Consider the following 21,760-nt stretch of genomic DNA (forward strand, 5'->3'; position numbering starts at 1 on the left):
GTGACATTCACATAACTCATTGGATTGCTGGAAAGATGTTTCTACTGGTGACAGGGAGAAATAGAGAAGAAGAGTTATTTTGCTGCTCTTCTGCTTTTGTATGCATAATTGACTCACTCTCTTGGTAATCAGTGGAGTAGGAAAGTGTATTTCTTGGAAGGAAATTACACCAGCTTTAAGTTATGATTTATTTATTTTTGATCTGGGATAAGTGGTGATTCCATGTGATCCTTTGCAAAATCAAATTATTATCATAAATAACCTGGCTGATTATAGGCAGTCTTTGACATACAGCCATTCCTTTAGGGACTTTTTGAAGTTACAAGGGCACTGAAAAAAGTGACATGGGCATTTTTCACATGATCAATGCAGCATTCCCCACAGTCACGCGATCGAAATTTGGATGCTTGGTAACTGGCATGTATTTATGACGGTTGCAATGTCCTGGGGTCATGTGATCGCCTTTTGCAGCCTTCTGACAAGCAAAATCAATGGGAAAGCTAGATTCACTTAATATTACTAACTTAACAATTGCAGTGATTCACTTAACAACTGTGGCAAGAAGGTTATAAAATGGGGCAAAACTCACTTAACTGTCTTGCTTAGCAACAAAAATTTTGGTCTCAATTGTGGTTTATTTTGCTTTGCTTTGTTTTACAGAATTTATCGCGGAGCACTCTGGATCCTTGGCGAATACTGCAGCACAAAGGAAGATATACAAAGTGTAATGACAGAGGTCCGTAGATCATTGGGAGAGGTATGTGTTTGCACTTTCGTTAATTGGAAATATTTTTCTAAGTTGATGTACAGTATTTCAGAGGAAAATCATAGTCTTTGAAAAATTCTATAGAATCTTGAAGCTGGTTCTTCGTTTCTTAAGGATGCATTTAGGAATTCTTTAAATGAAAAGCAATGTGATCGTATCCACAATTTCTAATAGAGTAACTGAACAGAGTTTCATTACACTGAAGTAATTGAGCATCTCATTGATGGGCAAGGAAACTAATAGCAATCTTTTGACAGAAATCTAATTAATAGGGACCTTCTTATAAAAAGGATTGATTAACTGGGAAGGCATTTGAGATAATGGATTGTATCTGCCAACCTTCAACTCCCAGTGGAAATAATTCTTTTCTGCCCTCGTTTTAATCGGAAATCCTTGAAAGCGGTATTGGGGAAACATAGAGCGAAGACGATTATGAGACTTCCAACAGCACATTTGCAAAGCAGCTCAGATAATGTTGGATTTGTAGATTTAACAGATGGTACAGAAAATTCTAATGAGATCCAAGATCATATCCAAATTGTCTTCCAGCTCCCAAAATCTTTTGACCAAAGAGTTTTGTGTAATAATGAAGAGATGCCTTTACTTTAAATAAAATAAATTTACACAACTCTACAAATATTGCGATCTAATGAGTACTAATAGGAAAATAAGCAATACTCTGTTAGATTGGATCCCTGCCCTAACCACTCCAGCAGTCTATTCTTACAGTGGCCAAACAACTGCACAAGGAAGCTCACTAGTTTTTCAGCAGATGGTCTTCACTGCCATGAAGGCTAATAACCACCAGTCCCCATGACTACCACAAACTTGCTCATTTGAACCCAAGGTAGAATTTACAACCATTTGTCATTGCAACATACATACCATATTTTTCGGACTGTAAGACTCACCGGAGTATAAGACACACCTTAAGTTTTTGGGGACGAAAATAAGAAAAAAACTGATCGGGGGTGGATCGGCCTCCCGGAATCCCTCAATCAGCTGTTCCCAGAGGTGAACTTTAGCAACAGGTTCGTTGGCTGTGAGTTCTGTGCTTTGTTTTTTTTTGTTTTTTGTTTTTTGCCTCTGAAACCTCCATTTCAGAGGCTGGACGGGGCTACATTCAGTGTATAAGACACACCTAAATTTTCACCCTCTTTTGGGGGGGAAATGGTGTGTCTTATACTCCAAAAAATATGGTAATGTATACGGCAGTAATAAGATTATTAGTAATCAGATTTCCTAACCTTATAACATATTTTATTTTCCCATCTTTTGATTGTAATGTATTTACCTTACTGTTTGAAATCATCTTTGTTACAAACAGAATTCAAATATAAACAACACACACACACACACACACACACACACACAGATATTTATGTTTTGTCTCCTTATCATAAGAACAGACGGATGGTACATTTGAAAGAACAAAACTGAGCAATCTGGATCTTACTCAAACAAAAGAAGCAAACAAAAGTTTTATTCTCTACCAGGGAATTTTTTAAAATATCAGATGGATATATGAAATCTAAAATTCCCTATAGAGAGAACAAAAAGGAAGTATATGGATTAGGGACACCCTGAGTCATCCTCACAGGAACATACACCCTGGTGTAAGGGAACTTCTCATATTTTCAAAGCCTATGGGGCAGTTTTCCTAAAAAAAAAAGTCCTAGAGCACGAAGCTTGCCTGTAGCTTTGTTTATCCAAGTTAAAGTGCTTTTCATGGACTCCTTTTTCCCCTCTTATGGGTACAAACCCACTAGGAAAAAGATTAACTTCGCAAGCTCTAGCATCCACAGAGAACAAGCGCATCTCTAAGCATGTTTCTTAGTATATATTGGAACCACAATGGAAAGTCTAGTAAATTCAGATTGAGCAGCTTCAAGAATATTAAGCTTGCAAAGACAAGGAATGAAAGAAAAGAAGAGAACAAGTTTGTGTTTTTAACAACTTTACTGCTGCTGCTTTTTTACATTCAGATTCCAATAGTAGAATCTGAAATCAAGAAAGAAGCTGGTGAGCTAAAACCTGAGGAGGAAATCACTGTGGGCCCTGCCCAGAAGCTGGTCACTGAAATGGGAACTTATGCGACCCAGAGTGCCCTTAGTAGCTCCAGACCTGCCAAAAAGGAAGAAGAGAGGTAATTAAGTTTTTGCTGTTCTTCGAATGGTTTATATTTAAACATACATATGTAATGTTTTTTCTTATTTTTGCACTTAATGTCGCTTAATGTGATTTCTTATTTTATCTTTCATAATATCTGTATTGTACTTAATATTTTTTTATTTCTGGTCTGGAGTACAGAATGTAACTACAATCATTTATTATAATAGTTATATTATAATAGTTATTATAATAGTTATTATAATAGTTTTATTTCATCGAGCAGGATTAGCCTAATAGTTTTAAATAGTTTTAAATAGTTTTTAATGGGATTTAGCAAATTTTTACAGTTCGGCCAATTTAAAATTAGTTTTTTTAAAAATTGTTCTAACTTTTGTATCGTTGTTTTTTACTTGGCTGTAAACTGCCCTGAGTCCTTCGGGAGAAGGGCGGTATAAAAGTTGAAATAATAAAATAATAAATAAATAATAAATAAATAGTTATTTGAAAAGATTGCAACAGGTTTTTTTAACTATTTTTGGGCATAACTGATTATTTAGTAAGCATTGTACAAAAATAATGTAGGAGATGATGAGGCTGAGCCTGAGGACAAATGCATCATCACTCTGGAGTTCCTATTCATCTAAAGTTACCTAAGTCCAGCCTCCCCCCCCCCCACCCATTGAAGTCTGTTGGCTGTTACCTGGCACCAATTTGCATTGAGTAGTTTGGAATAAATTCACAGTGCTTTTGAATTCTATCCTGGCTCTTTGTTTCTTGTACCTGACAAAATGAAATTCATTTTCATGGCAGCAGACTTTTCTCATCCATTTTAATATTCTTGTACTAGAATTAGACTCTTAAAATATTGTGAAATTTAACCTCTTTCTTTGGTGGATTCTTGGATGCGTTCTGGAATTTGGAATCTTGCTACAAATACCAAAATTTCTGCCCTGTTCTTACCCACTTTTGGAGGGAGATGGAACAAGTAATTGACTTTGTCACTCACCCCTTGTGAATTTCTGTTCTTGTAATTCTTTGGTACTTATTGCTAAGATGAATGCCTTATTCATGTAAAGTATGTGCTTCTTACCAGCCAGTATTAGGTTGGTAATAGTTATCAGTGGTTATCTAGAGTTAGCTACCCTAACAGATCAGAGTTCCCAAAGACATTTGAAACTCAAGCTCCTGTATTCATCATATGTCTGGATCCTATCTGGGGAAAGTTTTGTTACAACATGAAAATAATTTTATCATAGTTGCAATATATCGTTTAAAAACCCAGTAGAATACTGTTAACGAATACAAACTCCTTCATACAGCTAAACTCAGAATGCATGGGATTGCCAGTTGCTCTTTTTCTGAACGTTAATTTTACTTTTTCTTTGTAGACCTCCACTGAGAGGCTTTTTGTTGGATGGTGATTTCTTTGTTGCAGCTTCCCTTGCAACAACTCTGACCAAAATTGCTCTACGTTATGTGACTCTGGTTCAAGAAAAGAAGAAACAAAATGTAAGTGATTTTTCATAGAGGGTTTTGTATCATTACATTTCAATTTTTAGGCAATAGCTGTATACTCAATTTGCTTATAGTTCTTGCAGGCTCAAATGGAGATACAATTGAGTAAACTGTTTGCTGTCAGGATAATATATTACTATTGCACAGGTTTCCCAAGGCAGCAGCTTGGTTTATGGTGTCTTAGAGTACTTGAAATAAATCAAGGGAGACCATACACTGTAAAACTGTCTTATCTATATATTTAATTTAGAGAGAGAAAGAGAAGGTGTTACCACAAACCACAATTTAAACCCTGGATGACTTTTTAAACTGTGATGATTGGAAATTGCTTGCCAAACCATCTTCCCTAAAGAGGAAAGGCTCCATTATGGTTTTTCTTCGGCGCTACTTGGACACATTTAGCATGAAGTAGCCTGTGTCTTTTAATTGCTACTTTTTTAGGTCTTAATTCAGTCTTACATGTCATTTTGAAGAAGAAAATAGTGGAATGCATGGGATTAAAAGAAATGTAAGTTGTTTTATTATCATCTCTCTTGCTTCCATATTAGTCTTTCGTCGCTGAGGCAATGCTGCTTATGGCCAGTATCCTCCATTTGGGCAAGTCATCTCTCCCCAAGAAGCCAATCACAGATGATGATGTGGATCGGATTTCTCTATGCCTGAAAGTGCTCTCAGAATGTTCCCCTCTGATGAATGATATTTTCAACAAGGAGTGCCGGCAATCCCTTTCTCATATGTTGTCTGCCAAGCTGGAAGAGGAGAAGCTGTCTCAGAAGGTGAGAACTGATCTCCTCATCTGTGCTTAAGATCATTGGAAAATATCAGTTCAGTGCCAATGCCAAGGACCAGTTCTTAGGAGAAGCCTTTTCTTTTTCTTTTCTTTTTTTTATTGAAAAAGTTTTACATAATTTTAACAAATATCTCCCCTCCTTCCCCCAACCCCCCCCCCCCCGACTTCCCAGAGCAAAATACAGGGTATAACAAACATCTAACAATCATAAGCTAAACATATGCTAACTATCCATAAACTCTCATCCTCCCCTAGGACCTTAACTCTCCTTTTACATACAAAGAAATATAAATATAATTCTTGCAGTCTGTTCATTCAAAAACTGTTTGATATTTCTTGGTCTGGTATTTATTTTGAATGTAGTCAATCCATCTTCTCCATTCCACTATGTATCTTTCTTGTGAACAGTCTTTCAAATATGCTGAAATTTTTGCCATCTCTGCTAAGTTTGCAACTTTTAATATCCATTCTTCTATCGTAGGCAAATGTTCCTTCTTCCAATATTGCACTACCAATAGTCTGGCTGCTGATGTTAAATTTAAAATCAATTTACTCTCTATTATCATACAATCCGAAATTATACCCAATAAAAACAATTGTGGAGTAAACTTTAACTTCTTTTTCAAAATATTTTGCATGACCCACCAAATTCTTATCCAAAATAATTTGATTTTTTTACAAGTCCACCATATATGATAATAAGTAGCGTCATCACAGTTACATCTCCAACATTTAGTTTTTGTGGTGAATTTAGACCATTAACATTCCAAGTTAAGAATCTAGTTGCCATTCTTGGCACCTTGAAGCTTTCGGAGCATCGGCTGGAAGTCTTCCTGCATCTTCTCTTCGGCCTGGCCCCTCCCACAGCTTCTGTTTTAGTAATTTCTTGAGTTTTTGCTTGAGATTGTTGCATCTTTTCTTGTTCTTTATGTTTAATAGCCGCTCTGGTCAATCTTTGTTCTTTTGCATCTCCTATTTTTCCCATTAATTCTGGAATTTGGGGAGTACCCAATGATTGCGATAAATCTTCTTCAGTAATTGCAACTTCCACTTGTGCTTGTATCTGCTTTCCTTCCTTTACAGATTTTTTTACCATCTCTGTTTCTCCTCTCCTCCTGACATCTGGTGATGGTGGGCTTCCAGCCTTTAAAACATTAGTATAGAAATCTCTCGCCTTCCAAACTGTATTAAGGCAATATCTTTCTCCTGCGTAAAATAATATTAATCCAGTTGGAACATCCCATTTAAATTGTATCTGTCGATTTTTGAGTTCATTCACCAAGAAAGTAAACTCTTTTCTGTTTCCTAACATTTTAGGAGGAATTTCTTTCAATACTAGTAACTCTTTTTTTTTTTTTTTAATTCAAAAAGTTTTACAAAAATTTTTTCCCCCTTTCCCCCCCTCCTCTCCCCTCCCTTCACAACCCCCCTCCCCCCCCCCCGACTTCCCGGAACGGGCACAAGGTATAGTTAAAAATAAAACAAACATATGCTAAAAAATTTTCATCCCAACTTAATTATACCCCTACAATCATCAATTCCTAACTTCCCCCAAAAACAATCAAGAATAATACATCATAATCATTCAAAAACAGTCTGATAACTCTTAGTCTGATATCTACGTTGAATATAGTCAATCCATTTTTCCATTCCTTTAAGTATCTTTTCTTGCGTATTGTCTTTCAAAAGGCTGATATCTTCGCCATCTCAGCCAAATTGGCAACTTTCAATATCCATTCTTCTATTGTAGGTACTTCTTTTTCTTCCAATATTGTCCTATTAGTAATCTTGCCGCTGTTATTAGATTTAAAATCAATTTAGTCTCAATTACTGTACAATCCGTAATAATTCCCAACAAAAAAATTGCGGCAGGAACTTTATCTTCTTTTTCAAAACATTTTGTAAAATCCACCAAATTTTTATCCAAAAGGCCTTTATGTCCTTACAAGTCCACCAAATGTGAAAATATGTAGCGTCATCACAATTACATCTCCAACATTTTGCTTGCATATCTGGATACATACACGATAATTTTTAGGATCTAGGTGCCATCTATAAAACATTTTATAAAAATTTTCCTCAGATTCTGTGCCTGCGTGAATTTAACATTTCTAACCCAAATTTTTCCCAAGTTTCCAATAATATTGGCTCCTGAAAATTTTGTGCCCACTTTATCATACAGTCCTTTACCAAGTCCCTTTCAGAATCTATTTCAAGTAACACATTATACAATCTCTTTATATGCTCCTGAGACTGATTTCTAATTTGCTTTACCAAATTTCCCTCGTTCTGCTCTATACCAATTTTCTGATCTTCCTTCCATCTAGCATGTAGTTGCTCATATTGAAACCAAGTATAATTTTTCCCTTCCTCTTTTAATACGTGCAGAGATTTTAATTGCAAATTACCTCCTTCAGTATACAAAAGATCTTTATATGTAATCATTTCCTGATTCTGTTCTATATTTATATTCTCTATTGTATGTCTAGGACTTGCCCATATAGGAACCTTATAATTTAGTTTATAAGAGTATTTTTTCCAAACACGCAGAAGAGCAGTTCTTAGCACATGATTTTTAAAGGCCTTATCCACTTTTTTGTCATAAATTAGATATGCATGCCATCCATATAACAAATCATAACCTTCTATATTCAAAATTCTTTCCTCTGTTAAATTAAACCAATCACTTATTGCAGAGAGAGCAGCTGCTTCATAGTATAATTTAAAATTGGGCATTTTTAAACCTCCCCTTTCCCGAGAATCTTGAATTATTTTCATTTTAACCCTAGCTTTTTTACCTTCCCATATAAATTTATTAATTCCCTTCTGCCATTCCTCAAGATTCTTATCTTTCTTAATTATTGGTATCATTTGAAAGAGGAATAAAAATCTAGGTAAAACATTCATTTTAATAGCAGCAATTCTCCCCAGCAAAGATAATTGCAATTTTTTCCAAACAATCAACTCCTTCTGAACTTTTTGCCATAAAACCTCATAGTTATTCTTGTACAATTTAACACTAGTAACTCTTGTTCTGCTATCTGGATTTTATTTTTGTAGGAGGCTTGTAAAATTTCATTTCTAATCCTCCAGGTTGTAAAATGAATCACAATGTCTTTTGGTAATTGTCTCTGTCTAGCAGCCCAGGAATTAACACGATAGATTTTATCAATTTGGAATAAAAGGTCTGTTGATTGCTCTCCAGTCAATTGTGCAAAAGCCTCTGAAAAAATCTCTTTTAAGTTCTCTTGTTTATTTTCTTTCAATCCTTTCACTCTCAGGGCAAACTCCATCTATCTATATTGTAATAAAACCACTTCATCATCTTCTCTGTCCACTTTGGTTTGGACTTCCTCCATTTTATTTTCCAAATTCAAATTAGATTGATTAATTTTTTCCAACCTTTCATCCATCTGGATCATATTATTTACCATACCTTGAAATGCAGACACTATATCTTCTCTTATTTCTTTATTGCGAACTGCTATCTCCTCTGCTATTTCTTTAAGTTTTTCTTCCATAATAACAGTTTGAAGTTTTAAAGCTTGCTCTACTGATTCTTTTAAAAATTCCTTCAGAGATTCTTGTAGGCTTCCAAATTTAATGCTTGTGGGTTAGCTGTATGAGCTGGAGAACCTCCAGCTCTTTTAGAAACTCCAGGGTTTAATTGCTTAGAGGACATCTTTCTTTAAGTATACTTAGGTAACGCCAATAAATTCAATTCTCCTTGCTTCTTCAAAAAGACAATAATTGTTAAATAAGTCAGTTCTATTGTCTATAAGACTTTCAGTTTCCACTTTTAAGCCTCTCCAATTCAATGTAAAATCCAGCAGCCTTAAACAGCGTTGAGAGCGCTAACAGCATTAACAAGCAGTTAACAAGCAGTTCCTTAACTTTCACTTTCACGCCCTATTACATTACAGGCGCCATTTCCTTTGTTCTTAAGTTGATTCAGAAGGAAACAATGTAGAAACAAAGTTAAGGTTTGGTACTCGCAGTTACAATTGCCAGTGCTCCTGTTTTTGCTCCATCTGCATTGGGATCAGGTTAAAACTAATATTGAACACAGAAGTGGTCACAGCGTATTGTTCTGCTTAAGCAGAAGCGCCCTAGATCTGGAGCTCCGTCAGGCTTCCAGGGAGCTCACACCCTCCAAGCCCCTGGCTTTATTCCAGGGGCTTTTGGGGAGCTCTACCCTCGCTCGACTTCTCTCCTTTCCCTCTTCTCCCGAGGGAAAGGTTTCCAAACCGTCAGACAGCCGATTTGCGCTGTCCAAGCGGTTTTTAACGTGATCGCAGGGCTGGCAATCCGAAGGATTGTCTTCAACGCCAATGGCGCCAATGGAAGTCAAGCCTTTTCTTTTTTGTTTACATTTCTCTTAACCGCTTCTTTTTTCTTTTCCCCTTACATCAGAAAGAGTCTGAGAAGAGGAACGTGACCATTCAGCCAGATGACCCTATTTCTTTTATGCAGCTCACTGCTAAAAATGAAATGAGCTCAAAGGAAGATCAGTTTCAGCTCAGTCTTTTAGCAGCTATGGGAAACACTCAGAGAAAAGAAGCTGCTGACCCACTGGCATCCAAGCTCAACAAGGTAATATAGATTCTTCCCAGGCAGTCTGAAGTACCTTATCTCATTTTCAATAGTGAAATGTAATGAAAGCCAGAAAAATGCAAAACGGCTTAGCTGTGGGTGAAGAGAAACAAATAGCATGGCTTCTTAGGCGAAACAAGGAAGTACTATTTGAACTGTAAATATAAAGTTTATTTAACTCTATGATTGAATTTCTCCCAAGTATGAGTTGCCATGCTGGTGAGAAGAGAGTAATTGTATTTTGGAATACAGTAAATCATTTTAATAGCTTTGGGCAGGGGTGCTATTCAGCAGGGGTTCTGATAGGTTCCAGAGAACGAGTAGCGGAAATTTTGAGTAGTTCAGAGAACCAACAAATACCACTTCTGACTAGCCCCAGAATGGGGTGGGAATGGAGGTTTTGCAGTATACTTCCTCTGCCATGCCCATCAAGCCACACCATGCCCACCAAGCCTCATCAACAGAACTGGTAGTAAAAAAATTTGAATTCCACCACTGGTTTTGTGATATTAGCAGTAGTGGGATTCAGCCGGTTTGCACCATTTCAGGTGAATCAGTTGTTAAGTTACTCCCCCCCTCCCCCCGCTGTCAAAGTGGATCCTGGGTGCTGCGTTGCGCTGTAGTGGAGAAGCGGCAACGTAGTGGCCAGCGCAAGGGAAGGAGAAGGTTGCTTTCTCTCTTCCCCCCCCCCCGCTACTTCTCCTTCCCTTGTGCCAGCTGCGCCATTGTCCATTTCTCCATTGCAGCGCAGCACCCAGGATCCACTTTCATAGCCGTGGGGATAATTTTCTTGGCCAAATTAACCCCAAAGTCTTCCTTACATTGGGCTCAGCTTTTATCATGCTGCCAACTTAATCCCTCGCCCCCCTCACTTTTGTCCGTAGACTGACCAACATCCCCTGCACACATCTCCACGGGGCTGTTGAGCTAAACAGGATTAAACAGTATTGCTAATAAAAGAAATAATGTGCATTTTTTCCCCCCAAAATTCTTATCCTTGATAGGTAACTCAGTTGACAGGTTTTTCAGATCCTGTCTATGCTGAAGCATATGTCCACGTCAACCAGTATGATATTGTGTTGGATGTGCTTGTAGTAAACCAGACCAGTGATACTTTGCAGAATTGCACACTAGAATTGGCTACGTTAGGTAAATAATCCACCAGTTTTTACTTATTTCTTCTGAATATTTTTTTCCTGTGTTTCTCATTAACGTTGTCTTGATGTGTTCCCTTCAAACCATTTTAATTAGGTGACTTGAAGCTGGTGGAAAAGCCATCTCCTCTGACTCTTGCGCCCCATGATTTTGCCAATATAAAAGCGAATGTGAAAGTAGCTTCCACTGAAAATGGAATTATTTTTGGCAACATCGGTAAGTGTTCTACTTTGTATATTATATGGGATTTTGAAAGTGTCAGATCCCTGTTGAGAGAAAATGAATGAATGGTTGGATAAATTATATACAGTATCCCCCAAAATAGGACATCCTCTGATAATAAGCCCAATCGGACTTTTAAGTGCATGGCAGTAAGGCCAAGCGCTTATTTCAGGGTTCAAAAAAATAAAAGACAGGGTCTTATTTTTGGGGAAACATGGTACAATATAGAAATTAGCAGCACCTAAAATATTGGGGAATACTATTTTCAAAAAAATGCCACTTTTCAGAATGAAATTTGTGTATTCAGTTTCAAAACTGTCACAAAGTATGTTGTTAATTTCTACTGACTTTTCTCTTTCTCTATTTTTAGTATATGATGTTTCTGGAGCAGCCAGTGATAGAAACTGTGTTGTTCTTAGTGACATACACATTGACATCATGGATTATATCCAGCCTGCTACTTGTACTGATGCTGAGTTCCGTCAGATGTGGGCAGAATTTGAATGGGAAAACAAAGTGAGCTCTATAAACTGTTTCAATATTTATACTTTTTATTACTGAACATTTAAAAGAAAGAAACTTATAACCCATGAAGGATAAGAGACATCTAAAAGAATAAAAATCTAAAATGCAGTTACTAAGATATATTTATTTATTCATACTTTTATACCGCCCTATCTCCCTAGGGACTCAGGGCGGTGTACAGCCATATAAAAAACATATAAATATACAAAGTAAAACATTAATCTAAAAAACTTATTAAATAGGCCAAATATTTAAAATAGACATATAAATAATAAAACCCGGTTAAAATTTAGTTTTAAAATTTTAAAAATATTAATAAAACCCCCAAATTAAAATTTGACACTATTATGCCAGTCCCGCTTGAATAAATAGGTGTGTTTTGAGCTCACGACGGAAGGTCTGAAGATCAGGCACTTGATGTAAGCCAGGGGGAAGTTCGTTCCAGGCGTGGTGCCCCACAGAGAAGGCCCTGCTCGGGGGGGCCCCCAGCCGACACTGTTTAGCGGACGGCACCCTGAGGAGACCCTCTCTGTGAGAGCGTACGGGTCGGTGGGAGGCATAAGGTAACAGCAGGCGGTCTCGTAAGTACCCGGGTCCTAAGCCATGGAGCGCTTTAAAGGTGGTAATCAAAATCTTGAAGCGCACCCGGAAAACCACAGGAAGCCAGTGCAGGCTACGGAGTAGTGGTGTTACGTGGGAGCCACGAGCGGCTCCCGTTACCACTCGCGCAGCCGCATTCTGGACTAACTGTAGCCTCCGGGTGCACCTCAAGGGCAGCCCCATGTAGAGAGCATTGCAGTAATCCAACCTAGATGTAACCAGAGCGTGAGTGACCGTGCATAAGGCATCCCGGTCAAGGAAGGGACGCAACTGGCGGACCAAGCAAACTTGGTAAAAGGCCCTCCTGGAGATGGCCGCCAGATGTTCATCAAAGGACAGCCGTCCATCCAGGAGGACGCCCAAGTTGCGGACCACCTCCTTTGAGGCCACTACCTCGCCCCCAACAGTCAGCCGCGGATGCAGCTGACTGTACCGGGGTGCCGGCATCCACAGCCACTCCGTCTTGGAGGGATTGAGCTTGAGTCTGTTTCTCCCCATCCAGACCCGTACAGCTTCCAGACACCGGGACAGCACTTCGACCGCTTCGTTGGGGTGGTCCGGGGTGGAGAGGTACAGCTGAGTATCATCAGCGTACAGATGATAACTCACCCCGAAACCACTGATGACCTCACCCAGCGGCTTCATATAGATGTTGAACAGGGTAGGCGAGAGAATCGACCCCTGAGGCACCCCACAAGTGAGGCGCCTCGAGGACAACCTCTGCCCCCCCGTCAACACCATCTGCGACCGGTCAGAGAGATAGGAGGAGAACCACCGATAAACAGTGCCCCCCACTCCCAATCCCTCCAACCGGCGCAGCAAGGTACCATGGTCGATGGTATCAAAAGCCGCTGAGAGGTTTAATAGGACCAAGGCAGAGGAGCAACCCCTGTCCCTGGCCCTCCAGAGGTCATCCACCAACGCGACCAAAGCCGTCTCCGTGCTATAACCGGGTCAGAAGCCGGACTGGAACGGGTCTAGATAGACAGTTTCCTCCAAGTGCTGGGGGAGCTGCCATGCAACCACACTCTCTACAACCTTCGCCACAAAGCGAAGGTTGGAGACTGGACGAAAATTTCCCAAAATAGCTGGGTCCAGGGAAGGCTTCTTGAGGAGGGGTCTCACCACCGCCTCTTTCAAGGCGGCGGGGAAAAACCCTTCCATCGAAGAAGCATTTATAATCCCCTGGAGCCAGCCTCGTGTCACTTCCTGAGCAGCCAGCACTAACCAGGAAGGACACGGGTCCAGTAAACATGTAGTTGCATGTAACCTCCCCAGCAACCTGTCCACGTCCTCGAGAGCCACAGAATCAAACTCATCCCAAATAACATCGGCAAGACGTGTCTCTGTCATCCCAGTTGGATTGCTGCAATCTTGGTCCAAACTATCCCGAAGCTGAACGATTTTATCGTATAGATAACCGTTAAACTCCTCAGCTCGTCCCTGTAAGGGGTCATCCCACCCCTCTTGATGAAGGAGGGAGCGGGTCACCCGAAACAAGGCGGCCGGGCGGTTATCTGCCGATGCAATGAGGGTGGAAACGTAAGAACGTTTCGCCTCCTTCATTGCCACTAGGTAGGTCTTAGTAAAAGACCTCACTAGTGTCCGATCAGCCTCGGAACGGCTGGACCTCCAGATATAAATAAGTAAATATGGAATCTAAAATGTCATGGAGATTACTTTCTTAAAACATATCATTAGTAATTTATAAAGTTATAAAATGTGTTATATTGCTGAAAGAAAAATATCACTATTAAGCTTTAAATTAAGAATACCTCGCTAACATAATATAAATCACTAACTATAATTATAAGCAATAATGATTTAAATCTGTACCAGGACTTTAGATAATTCAATATTGGCATCACCATCCACAAAAATATTGGAAAAATTGATTGATTGATATAATGGATATGGATACTGGGTGGCTTCAAATCTTTGCAGGCTATGTTAAAGTGTTTGAAAACTAGAGTTCTTTTAGAATACAGTTGATGGTAACATTTAAAAATCCAAGTGATGTTTAAAGAAATCTGATATTAAAAGCCATGTCTTCAATTATTTCTTATCAATTGAAAGACAGCTTGTCTTTCTATTTAATTTCTATTTATTTTTGAAGGTTACAGTGAATACCAATATAGTGGATCTGAATGAATACTTGCAACATATCTTAAAATCAACTAACATGAAATGCCTTACCCCAGAAAAGGTAAGATCTTATAACCAGTTCTGGAACTAATTTAGGGCTTTCTTAGTACTTCTTCCTTTCTAATCACCCATCCCTGGGACGCATCTGCTGAAAACTTTTCTTGAGGCTTAGATTCTTAGAATGGTATAGGATATGTTGGTGCAAAGTCCATCAGTGACAAGTGCAGTTTACTAATATTACATTAAAGAAATCAATGGATTTAAAATTTGCTTTAATTTGGCTTCACTGTCTGTTCAAGTAAATCTGTTTTGGATAAATAAGGCGAGTGTATGGTTATTGCTTTTGGTATAGTTTGAACTGTAATGTAATGAGAAAAAGATAAAGCATTAAGCCACAGACCTGCTCAGTTATTAAGAACTTCAAGGGAAAAATACATTTTTATAAACATTGTATCAAATATTGTTTTCTAGGCACTTTCTGGTTATTGTGGTTTCATGGCTGCCAACCTATATGCACGCTCCATATTTGGAGAAGACGCACTTGCAAATGTCAGCATTGAAAAGCCAATTCATCTTGGACCTGATGCTCCAGTCACAGGACACATAAGAATTCGGGCAAAAAGTCAGGTAATTATGCCTGTCTCCTTAAATTTGGGAACTTTTTACATTGGTGAAATATTTGCTCTTAATTTACCATTTATCATTACTCTAATGATTAATCTGATTACTGTATATTGACTGATGCAGCACATTATCCTGAATGAATTCTTCAGACTACAGGGAATGCCCTGTAAATCTTTGTAGAATAAACAGGTAAATATGTTATTAGGAGAAGTGCTGATGAAATAGACCAGTCCAAAAATGAAGTGGGAATTTTCTGAAGTGCCATGAACTGTTGCATTTGTGTGATGGTGTCTAGGCTCTCGCTATATATGTATCTCTTGAAAAGCTGCTGGGTATATTTGAGAAACTTTTAAAAGTATTTATAATTCAGTGAAACCAGCTATCATGAAATACTTGGTTTCCCTTTATTCCCAATTACAGTATAGTTGGGTTTGGCAATTAATGTGTACAATAATTCAGAATCTCAAAATTTATGTATCATTACACTTCAGGAAGAATTCTATGCTTGCTTTTAAAACCTCTGAACTGCCAATTTTAATGTTGTGACATACTAATTCTGATCATCTTAGTTTTTTACCAAATTTATACAGTACCATAATAGCATACACTCAAAAGTATTTTTCCCCAAAGTCTTAAGAAATCAAAATGTAATAAAATTACATTTAAATTCATTCTGACAAAAACCGCATAATCAATGGGGGTGTTTTCAGTTATAAGATTTTCATCTTGCTCAGTATGCATATGCATAATCTGGAAAGGTCTGGAGAAAGGAGAATATTGTCATTGGATGCTATCCCTTCTGATTAGGTGGCCACCTTTTGCATGTGATGATCTAAATGGGTTTTGATTTATTATAGCATCAAATGGAGAGGTTGCTATAAAATGATAAATTTTAAGATTGTAACTAAAAGTTAACTGACTACAAGGCATTACCCAAAGTTTTTCTAAGCTGTAGTTATAAGAGAGACTAGGAGAAAATGTGACAGCACTGAACTGAAGAATTAACTATCATTTAATTATTTCAGGGTTTTTGCATAAAACATTCCAAATTTTCTAAAAATCTTCTCAAAAGTCATGCAGATGCAGACTTGGGGGGGGGGAATATTTTTCTTACCAAATTACTAAATATTGAAATGATTATTTAAATTGTCATTCTGTTCCTTACAGGGAATGGCGCTAAGTCTTGGTGACAAGATCAATCTCTCTCAGAAGAAAACTAATTTATAAGGTTCTTCTGAACATTTACAACTAAATGCTTGGAATTTTGCTTGTTGGAGATCAGAACATTTTGCATATTCTGTGTTTTTGGGTGTAGAAGCCGAACTTGTAATGAATAAATTCCAGTAAATAATTTTTAGGTTTTACTTATCATTCAAGATCATTGTTGATAAAACTTCAAATATATTTTTTCTCTATGTCTGTAAAAGTCAATTTGTCTAGTCTCTTACATGTACTCTTTCCAAACTAAAATAAAATACAATTCTCTATAATTGTGCTGTATTACTTGGACATCAGATCTATATTATTGAGAACTTAACAAAAGTTTCATAGTAAACTTTAGGATAGACTATGAGCAAAATTAGAATTTCTTTTCATACACACATAGACATATTTAATTTATATGCCACCCAACTCACTATCAAGTGGCTTACAAACATAATGAAAACAAATATAGAACATTTAAATATTAAATAACTAAAAATTAAATAAGTTTTAAAAATAGAATACTATGGGGTGGAACGGGATCTTCCTACTCCAAAAACCACCTCCAATATGGAATGCCCTAAGGCCAGTCAGAAAAGCTAGGATTTTAGGCAGTTATGGAGGCCAAGAGGATGGGGGCGTATCTCACCTTGAGGAAGATGTTCCAGAGGGTCTTTCTGGGATGAATTAATTTCATATAAATTAGATACCCTTAGCAGCAAGGAGGCCATGTTTCCTGAGGTGGTATGCTTTCCAGTAACCAGCGTAGCAGCAGTGAAGCCTGTTACTGTGTATGGGTCTTCTGGTATCCTGATTGGGGGCTCTAGCCCCCAATGTGTCATCAAATTTAGTAGTCTATGTACGCAAATGGGATTGTTTTTAGTCATTGGATTTAAGCACATTCTTAATCCTTTAAATTGGATTTGTTTTCTCTGGACTTGTGTTTTTCAGGAATAAATGCCTAGCAAAATTTTCATATCATGAAACAGAACTTCAGGTCATTACAACAATAGTACATTTGCACTCTAAGCAATTCTTTTATATTAAATGAAAATGAATGTCAAACATTCAAGTATGAATCACTGCTGGGTTCACATAGTCAATGAAGATAAGGCTTATTAAAAAGCCCAAAATTTGCTAGGTTCTCACATAATTATAAACCAAAACAACCAAGCTGTATTATGGTTTAACATGCTGTTTAAAACTAACCACTTCTTGTGGTGCTATTTTGGTATCAACTTGAAATTTGGGCTGTGCTCCAACTCCCAACAATGAAGCCTGAATCTGATACTAATCAGCGATGTTTTAGACTAATTTTTACTTGCCTAAGATGGATACAACTCTAATCGACCAGACTTGCATTCAAGACTTGCATGTAATTCTAATCTCAATTTGTTATTCCAGAAGTTAAAACCATTTCCATACGAATGACCGCTGCCATTTTGAAAATGGTGGTTTTATAGCAGCTATTCCATGTTTTTGTCCTGAGTGGTTCTGTGTGACTTGCACTTGCAAATTGCAATTGTGAGCAGTGGGATTATTTCTCTTCATTACCATTCTCATTTTTGATATTCTTTTGATTCCTCTCTTTTTCCAGCCTCTCTCTTTCAAACCAAGTTATTGTAATCATTTGTTTCACTTAAAATCATTGTTTGTTTTTCATTTTTCAGTGTGAGTTTTACTTAATAGCCCCTCATGCATTTATCCCACCTACAATGATTATTTAAAGAGTCCATTTTTAACAGGGAAAAGTATCATTGTACTGTATATGTTTTATTTCTGCCTTGTAGCCTAATAAAGAGAATATCCCTGTTGTATTTAATCCATGTGTATTCACATTAGGATATTTCCTTGCCCTCTATTATTCCCTTTCAAATGGTCATGATTTGTGTTATCAAAAGACTTTGGTGAGAGTCACACTATGGACAAGAATCAGTCTTAATACATCCAGGTTTGGGCACAGCTACTATTTTCTTGTGAGACCCAATATGGTGTAGTAGTTAAAGCATCAGATTAGAAACCGTGAGGCTGTAAGTTCAAGTCCCACTTTATGCACAAAGCCAGCTGATGGACCTTGGGTCAGTCACTTTCTCTCAACCTTAGGAAGGAGACTGGCAAACCACTTCTGAACTCTTGCCAAGAAAACTAGGGATTTGTCCAGGCAGTCTGCAGGAATCGAAGAAAAATAAAACTATTTCCTTTGGTCTCAAGGTTGAAGTACTGTGGGATAAGCCAAGGTGAGAGAGAAATTGGCAACATCAGAGTTAGATTTTCTGCCACGTTCTTTGTTCACCAGAGAAATGGCAAGCCATCCACATGGCTCTTCAAAGTTACAGGAAGAGCAGGAGGTTTTCTGCAGCCAGAGTCCTTTCCATGTAGGAAGTGAGCACAGGTGCTCCTCCTATTCTTGCTGCTATCCTCTTCATCACTGAATCTTTATGCACTTGAGCTGCCTTAATCCCATAGGCCAGCTTGGAAAATAGCTACCGGTATTAATTTAACATTTACCCAGTTTAACCCCAAGAACGCCTGGAGAGAAGAATGGTCCAAAGTACCTTCTTGTGGCCTGACCATTAGTGATCCCTCTACCAAACCACCTGGTTTTGATCTGCCTCACTTTGGTATAAATTGAACAGAATTGGGTGTGATAATGGAAGAAGCGCCTCTGCCCTGTATCAGTGGGGATGGAAAGATACCTCTTGTTGCAATTATGATGCTGATAACGTGCAACATACTATGGAAAATGGCATACGACATGCGTTCTCTGGTTCCCTAGAAGATATGCATGAAGCAATGCCAGAGGTGATCACCTGGATAGCTAAATTGGACACCCAGTTATGAAGCCACTGCCATACCTCCATAGAGGTTTTACTTATAATTACATGGACTGTGTATACATTTACTTCTGTTGTGTTCTCATCATGTGCTAAATAATAATAATACTGGAGCTGAAGATCAGAAGTATGGAAATATGGTTCCCCATTGACTTTACTTGTCAGAAGGCCACAAAAGGGGATCACATGACCCCGGGAGACTGCAACCATCGTAAATATGAGTCAGTTGCCAAGCAGCTGAATTTCGGTCATGTGACCACAGGGATACTGTAATGGTCGTAAGTCTGAAAAATAGTCGCAAAAAATTAGTCATTTTTTCCAGTGCTGTTGTAACTTTGAAGAGTCACTACATGAATAGAATAGAATAGAATAGAATAGAATAGAATAGAATAGAATAGAATAGAATAGAATAGACAACAAAGAATGTTCTTTCTGCGCCAACTCAGTAAGCTCAAACTGCCCAAGGAGCTGCTGATCCAATTCTACAGAGGAATTATTGAGTCTGTCATTTGCACCTCTATAACTGTCTGGTTCGGTTCTGCAACCCAACAAGAAAAACACAGACTTCAGAGGATAATTAGAACTGCAGAAAAAATAATTGCTACCAACCTGCCTTCCATTGAGGACCTGTATACTGCACGAATCAAGAAGAGGACCGTGAAAATATTTGCAGATCACTCGCATCCTGGACATAAACTGTTTCAACCCCTACCCTCAAAACGACGCTATAGAGCACTGCACACCAGAACAACTAGACACAAGAACAGTTTTTTCCCGAAGGCCATCACTCTGCTAAACAAATAATTCCCTCAACACTGTCAGACTATTTACTGAATCTGCACTACTATTAATCGTTTCATCGTTCCCATCACCAATCTCTTTCCACTTATGACTGTATGACTATAACTTGTTGCTGGCAATCCTTATGATTTATATTGATATATTGACCATCATTTGTGTTGTAAATGTTGTACCTTGATGAAGGTATCTTTTCTTTTATGTACACTGAGAGCATATGCACCAAGACAAATTCCTTGTGTGTCCAATCACACTTGGCCAATAAAATTCTATTCTATGAACTATTCTAAGTCAAGGACTACTGTATTGGACATAGGCACAGAAAGCAAAAGTGAAATAAAAAATGAGTGCATTCATCAGCTGGAAAAGAAAAAGTCTAACCCACGCTGTTTAACACATTGAAAATAATCTAAAAGCTGCTTTATGCAAATAATATACGTGTGAAGAAATAATGGAGACTAAGTGAGGCTGTTCTTCACGCTGCTACATCTCTCATTTTAGATCACTGCATCTGGCTTTTTACGCCTCTTCCTTAGTAAGTGATAACTTTCTTTTCTTCTTCTTTTTTTTCTTTTTAACCATTACAATGTGTGTTCTCACTTAGAAACGTTTCTGAGTTCTTCAATAACAAAAATGCTTATGTTGCCATGGGAACATTGTCACTCTTGGAAAGGATAATTATGTGTTGTAATGCCAAGGAAATCTGTACTGCCATCGTGCTGACACGAGGAACCAACAGATATTCATCTGTAAGTCATTAAGGATCATTTATTTATGAAAAAAGAAGCCTCAACTGTACGTTTATATATAAAGGAGAAATAGAAAATTGCACCTGAGCAGACAATTCAGAGTATTGCTTCCTGTCCCAAGATTTTCTATAATAAGAAGACCAATAGGGTTTAAAAAAAAAAAAAAAAAACTCCTTATATCAGGGGTCTCCAACCTTGGTCCCTTTAAGAGTTGTGGACTTTAACTCCCAGAGTTCCTCAGCCAGCTTTGCTGGCTGAGGGACTCTGGGAGTTGAAGTCCACAAGTCTTAAAGAGACCAAGGTTGGAGACCCCTGCCTTATATGGCAGGAAACAATTGTGTAAAAGATATTGTAAAGGGGAGGAAATGCCTGAAATAAATTACACTGTACAGTAATAAGGTTTATTTTCAGAACAATTATTGTTTGGCTTGTTCTCTGCATGTTCTTGCAAGTCCTTCATTTACAGAAATTATCATGTCTGCAAGTTTCCTTATTCAACTGCTTTACATTCTGCAATTGTCTTAGCTTGATTGCATAGTCTACCTGCATTTTTCAGTTGCTCATTGCATTGCAACAAGAGGAACAACTTAAGTCTTTCCACAATAGCTTCCTGTTACCTGAAAAATTAAAAAAATTTTTAACACAATATGGAAAAAAATAGGGGCTTTTTTCAATAAAATTTCCCAGGAAACCATATATATAATTTGTTCAGTTCATAACACTATTCCTCTTCCCGAATGGATAGCACTCTCGGGATCCATTCATTTCTTGCAGGTTTTAAATATATTTCAATTATTGTTATTAACAACCTTAAACCCCTTATCTAAAAAATGGTCTACCAAAGCCAGCCCCTTCCTACAATTACTTGCCAAAAGATTTTGGACAACTGAAAACAGACTTACTAGGAATAATCTTCCCTTACTGATGTAACTTGTTTCCTGCTAAGGAGGGTTGCTGTGAGGAATATTCTAGGCATCTAGCAGATGAAGTTGCTTGGATGTGCTTGGACTAGACAGGTCCTATCAAGGTGATAGAAACAAGACAGGTGGGCTTCAAAAATTTTAGCAATGGGTTCTCTGCCCAGTTTGTGGATGGGCGTGGCCTAGTCAGCTTCCTGCACCATGGGTGG

At 38.0% G+C, this 21,760-nt stretch overlaps 1 protein-coding gene across 1 annotated transcript in view; it reads left to right on the forward strand.

Annotated features, from left to right (window-relative positions):
* Nucleotides 1–16,537, forward strand: part of COPB1 (COPI coat complex subunit beta 1) — a 30,261-nt gene extending 13,724 nt beyond the window's left edge. The window contains exons 12-22 of the mRNA XM_058159237.1: nucleotides 661–757; nucleotides 2,752–2,912; nucleotides 4,267–4,387; nucleotides 4,942–5,169; nucleotides 9,597–9,776; nucleotides 10,781–10,925; nucleotides 11,028–11,147; nucleotides 11,524–11,669; nucleotides 14,395–14,484; nucleotides 14,895–15,050; nucleotides 16,215–16,537. Coding sequence (XP_058015220.1) covers nucleotides 661–757; nucleotides 2,752–2,912; nucleotides 4,267–4,387; nucleotides 4,942–5,169; nucleotides 9,597–9,776; nucleotides 10,781–10,925; nucleotides 11,028–11,147; nucleotides 11,524–11,669; nucleotides 14,395–14,484; nucleotides 14,895–15,050; nucleotides 16,215–16,274 — 1,504 coding nt within the window. The 3' untranslated portion in view covers nucleotides 16,275–16,537. The remainder of the gene's footprint in view (nucleotides 1–660; nucleotides 758–2,751; nucleotides 2,913–4,266; nucleotides 4,388–4,941; nucleotides 5,170–9,596; nucleotides 9,777–10,780; nucleotides 10,926–11,027; nucleotides 11,148–11,523; nucleotides 11,670–14,394; nucleotides 14,485–14,894; nucleotides 15,051–16,214) is intronic.
* The last annotated feature ends 5,223 nt before the right edge of the window (nucleotides 16,538–21,760 follow it).

Source organism: Ahaetulla prasina, chromosome 1 (genome assembly GCF_028640845.1).
Source record: "Ahaetulla prasina isolate Xishuangbanna chromosome 1, ASM2864084v1, whole genome shotgun sequence".
In the NCBI taxonomy this organism is placed as follows: Eukaryota; Metazoa; Chordata; class Lepidosauria; order Squamata; family Colubridae; genus Ahaetulla; species Ahaetulla prasina.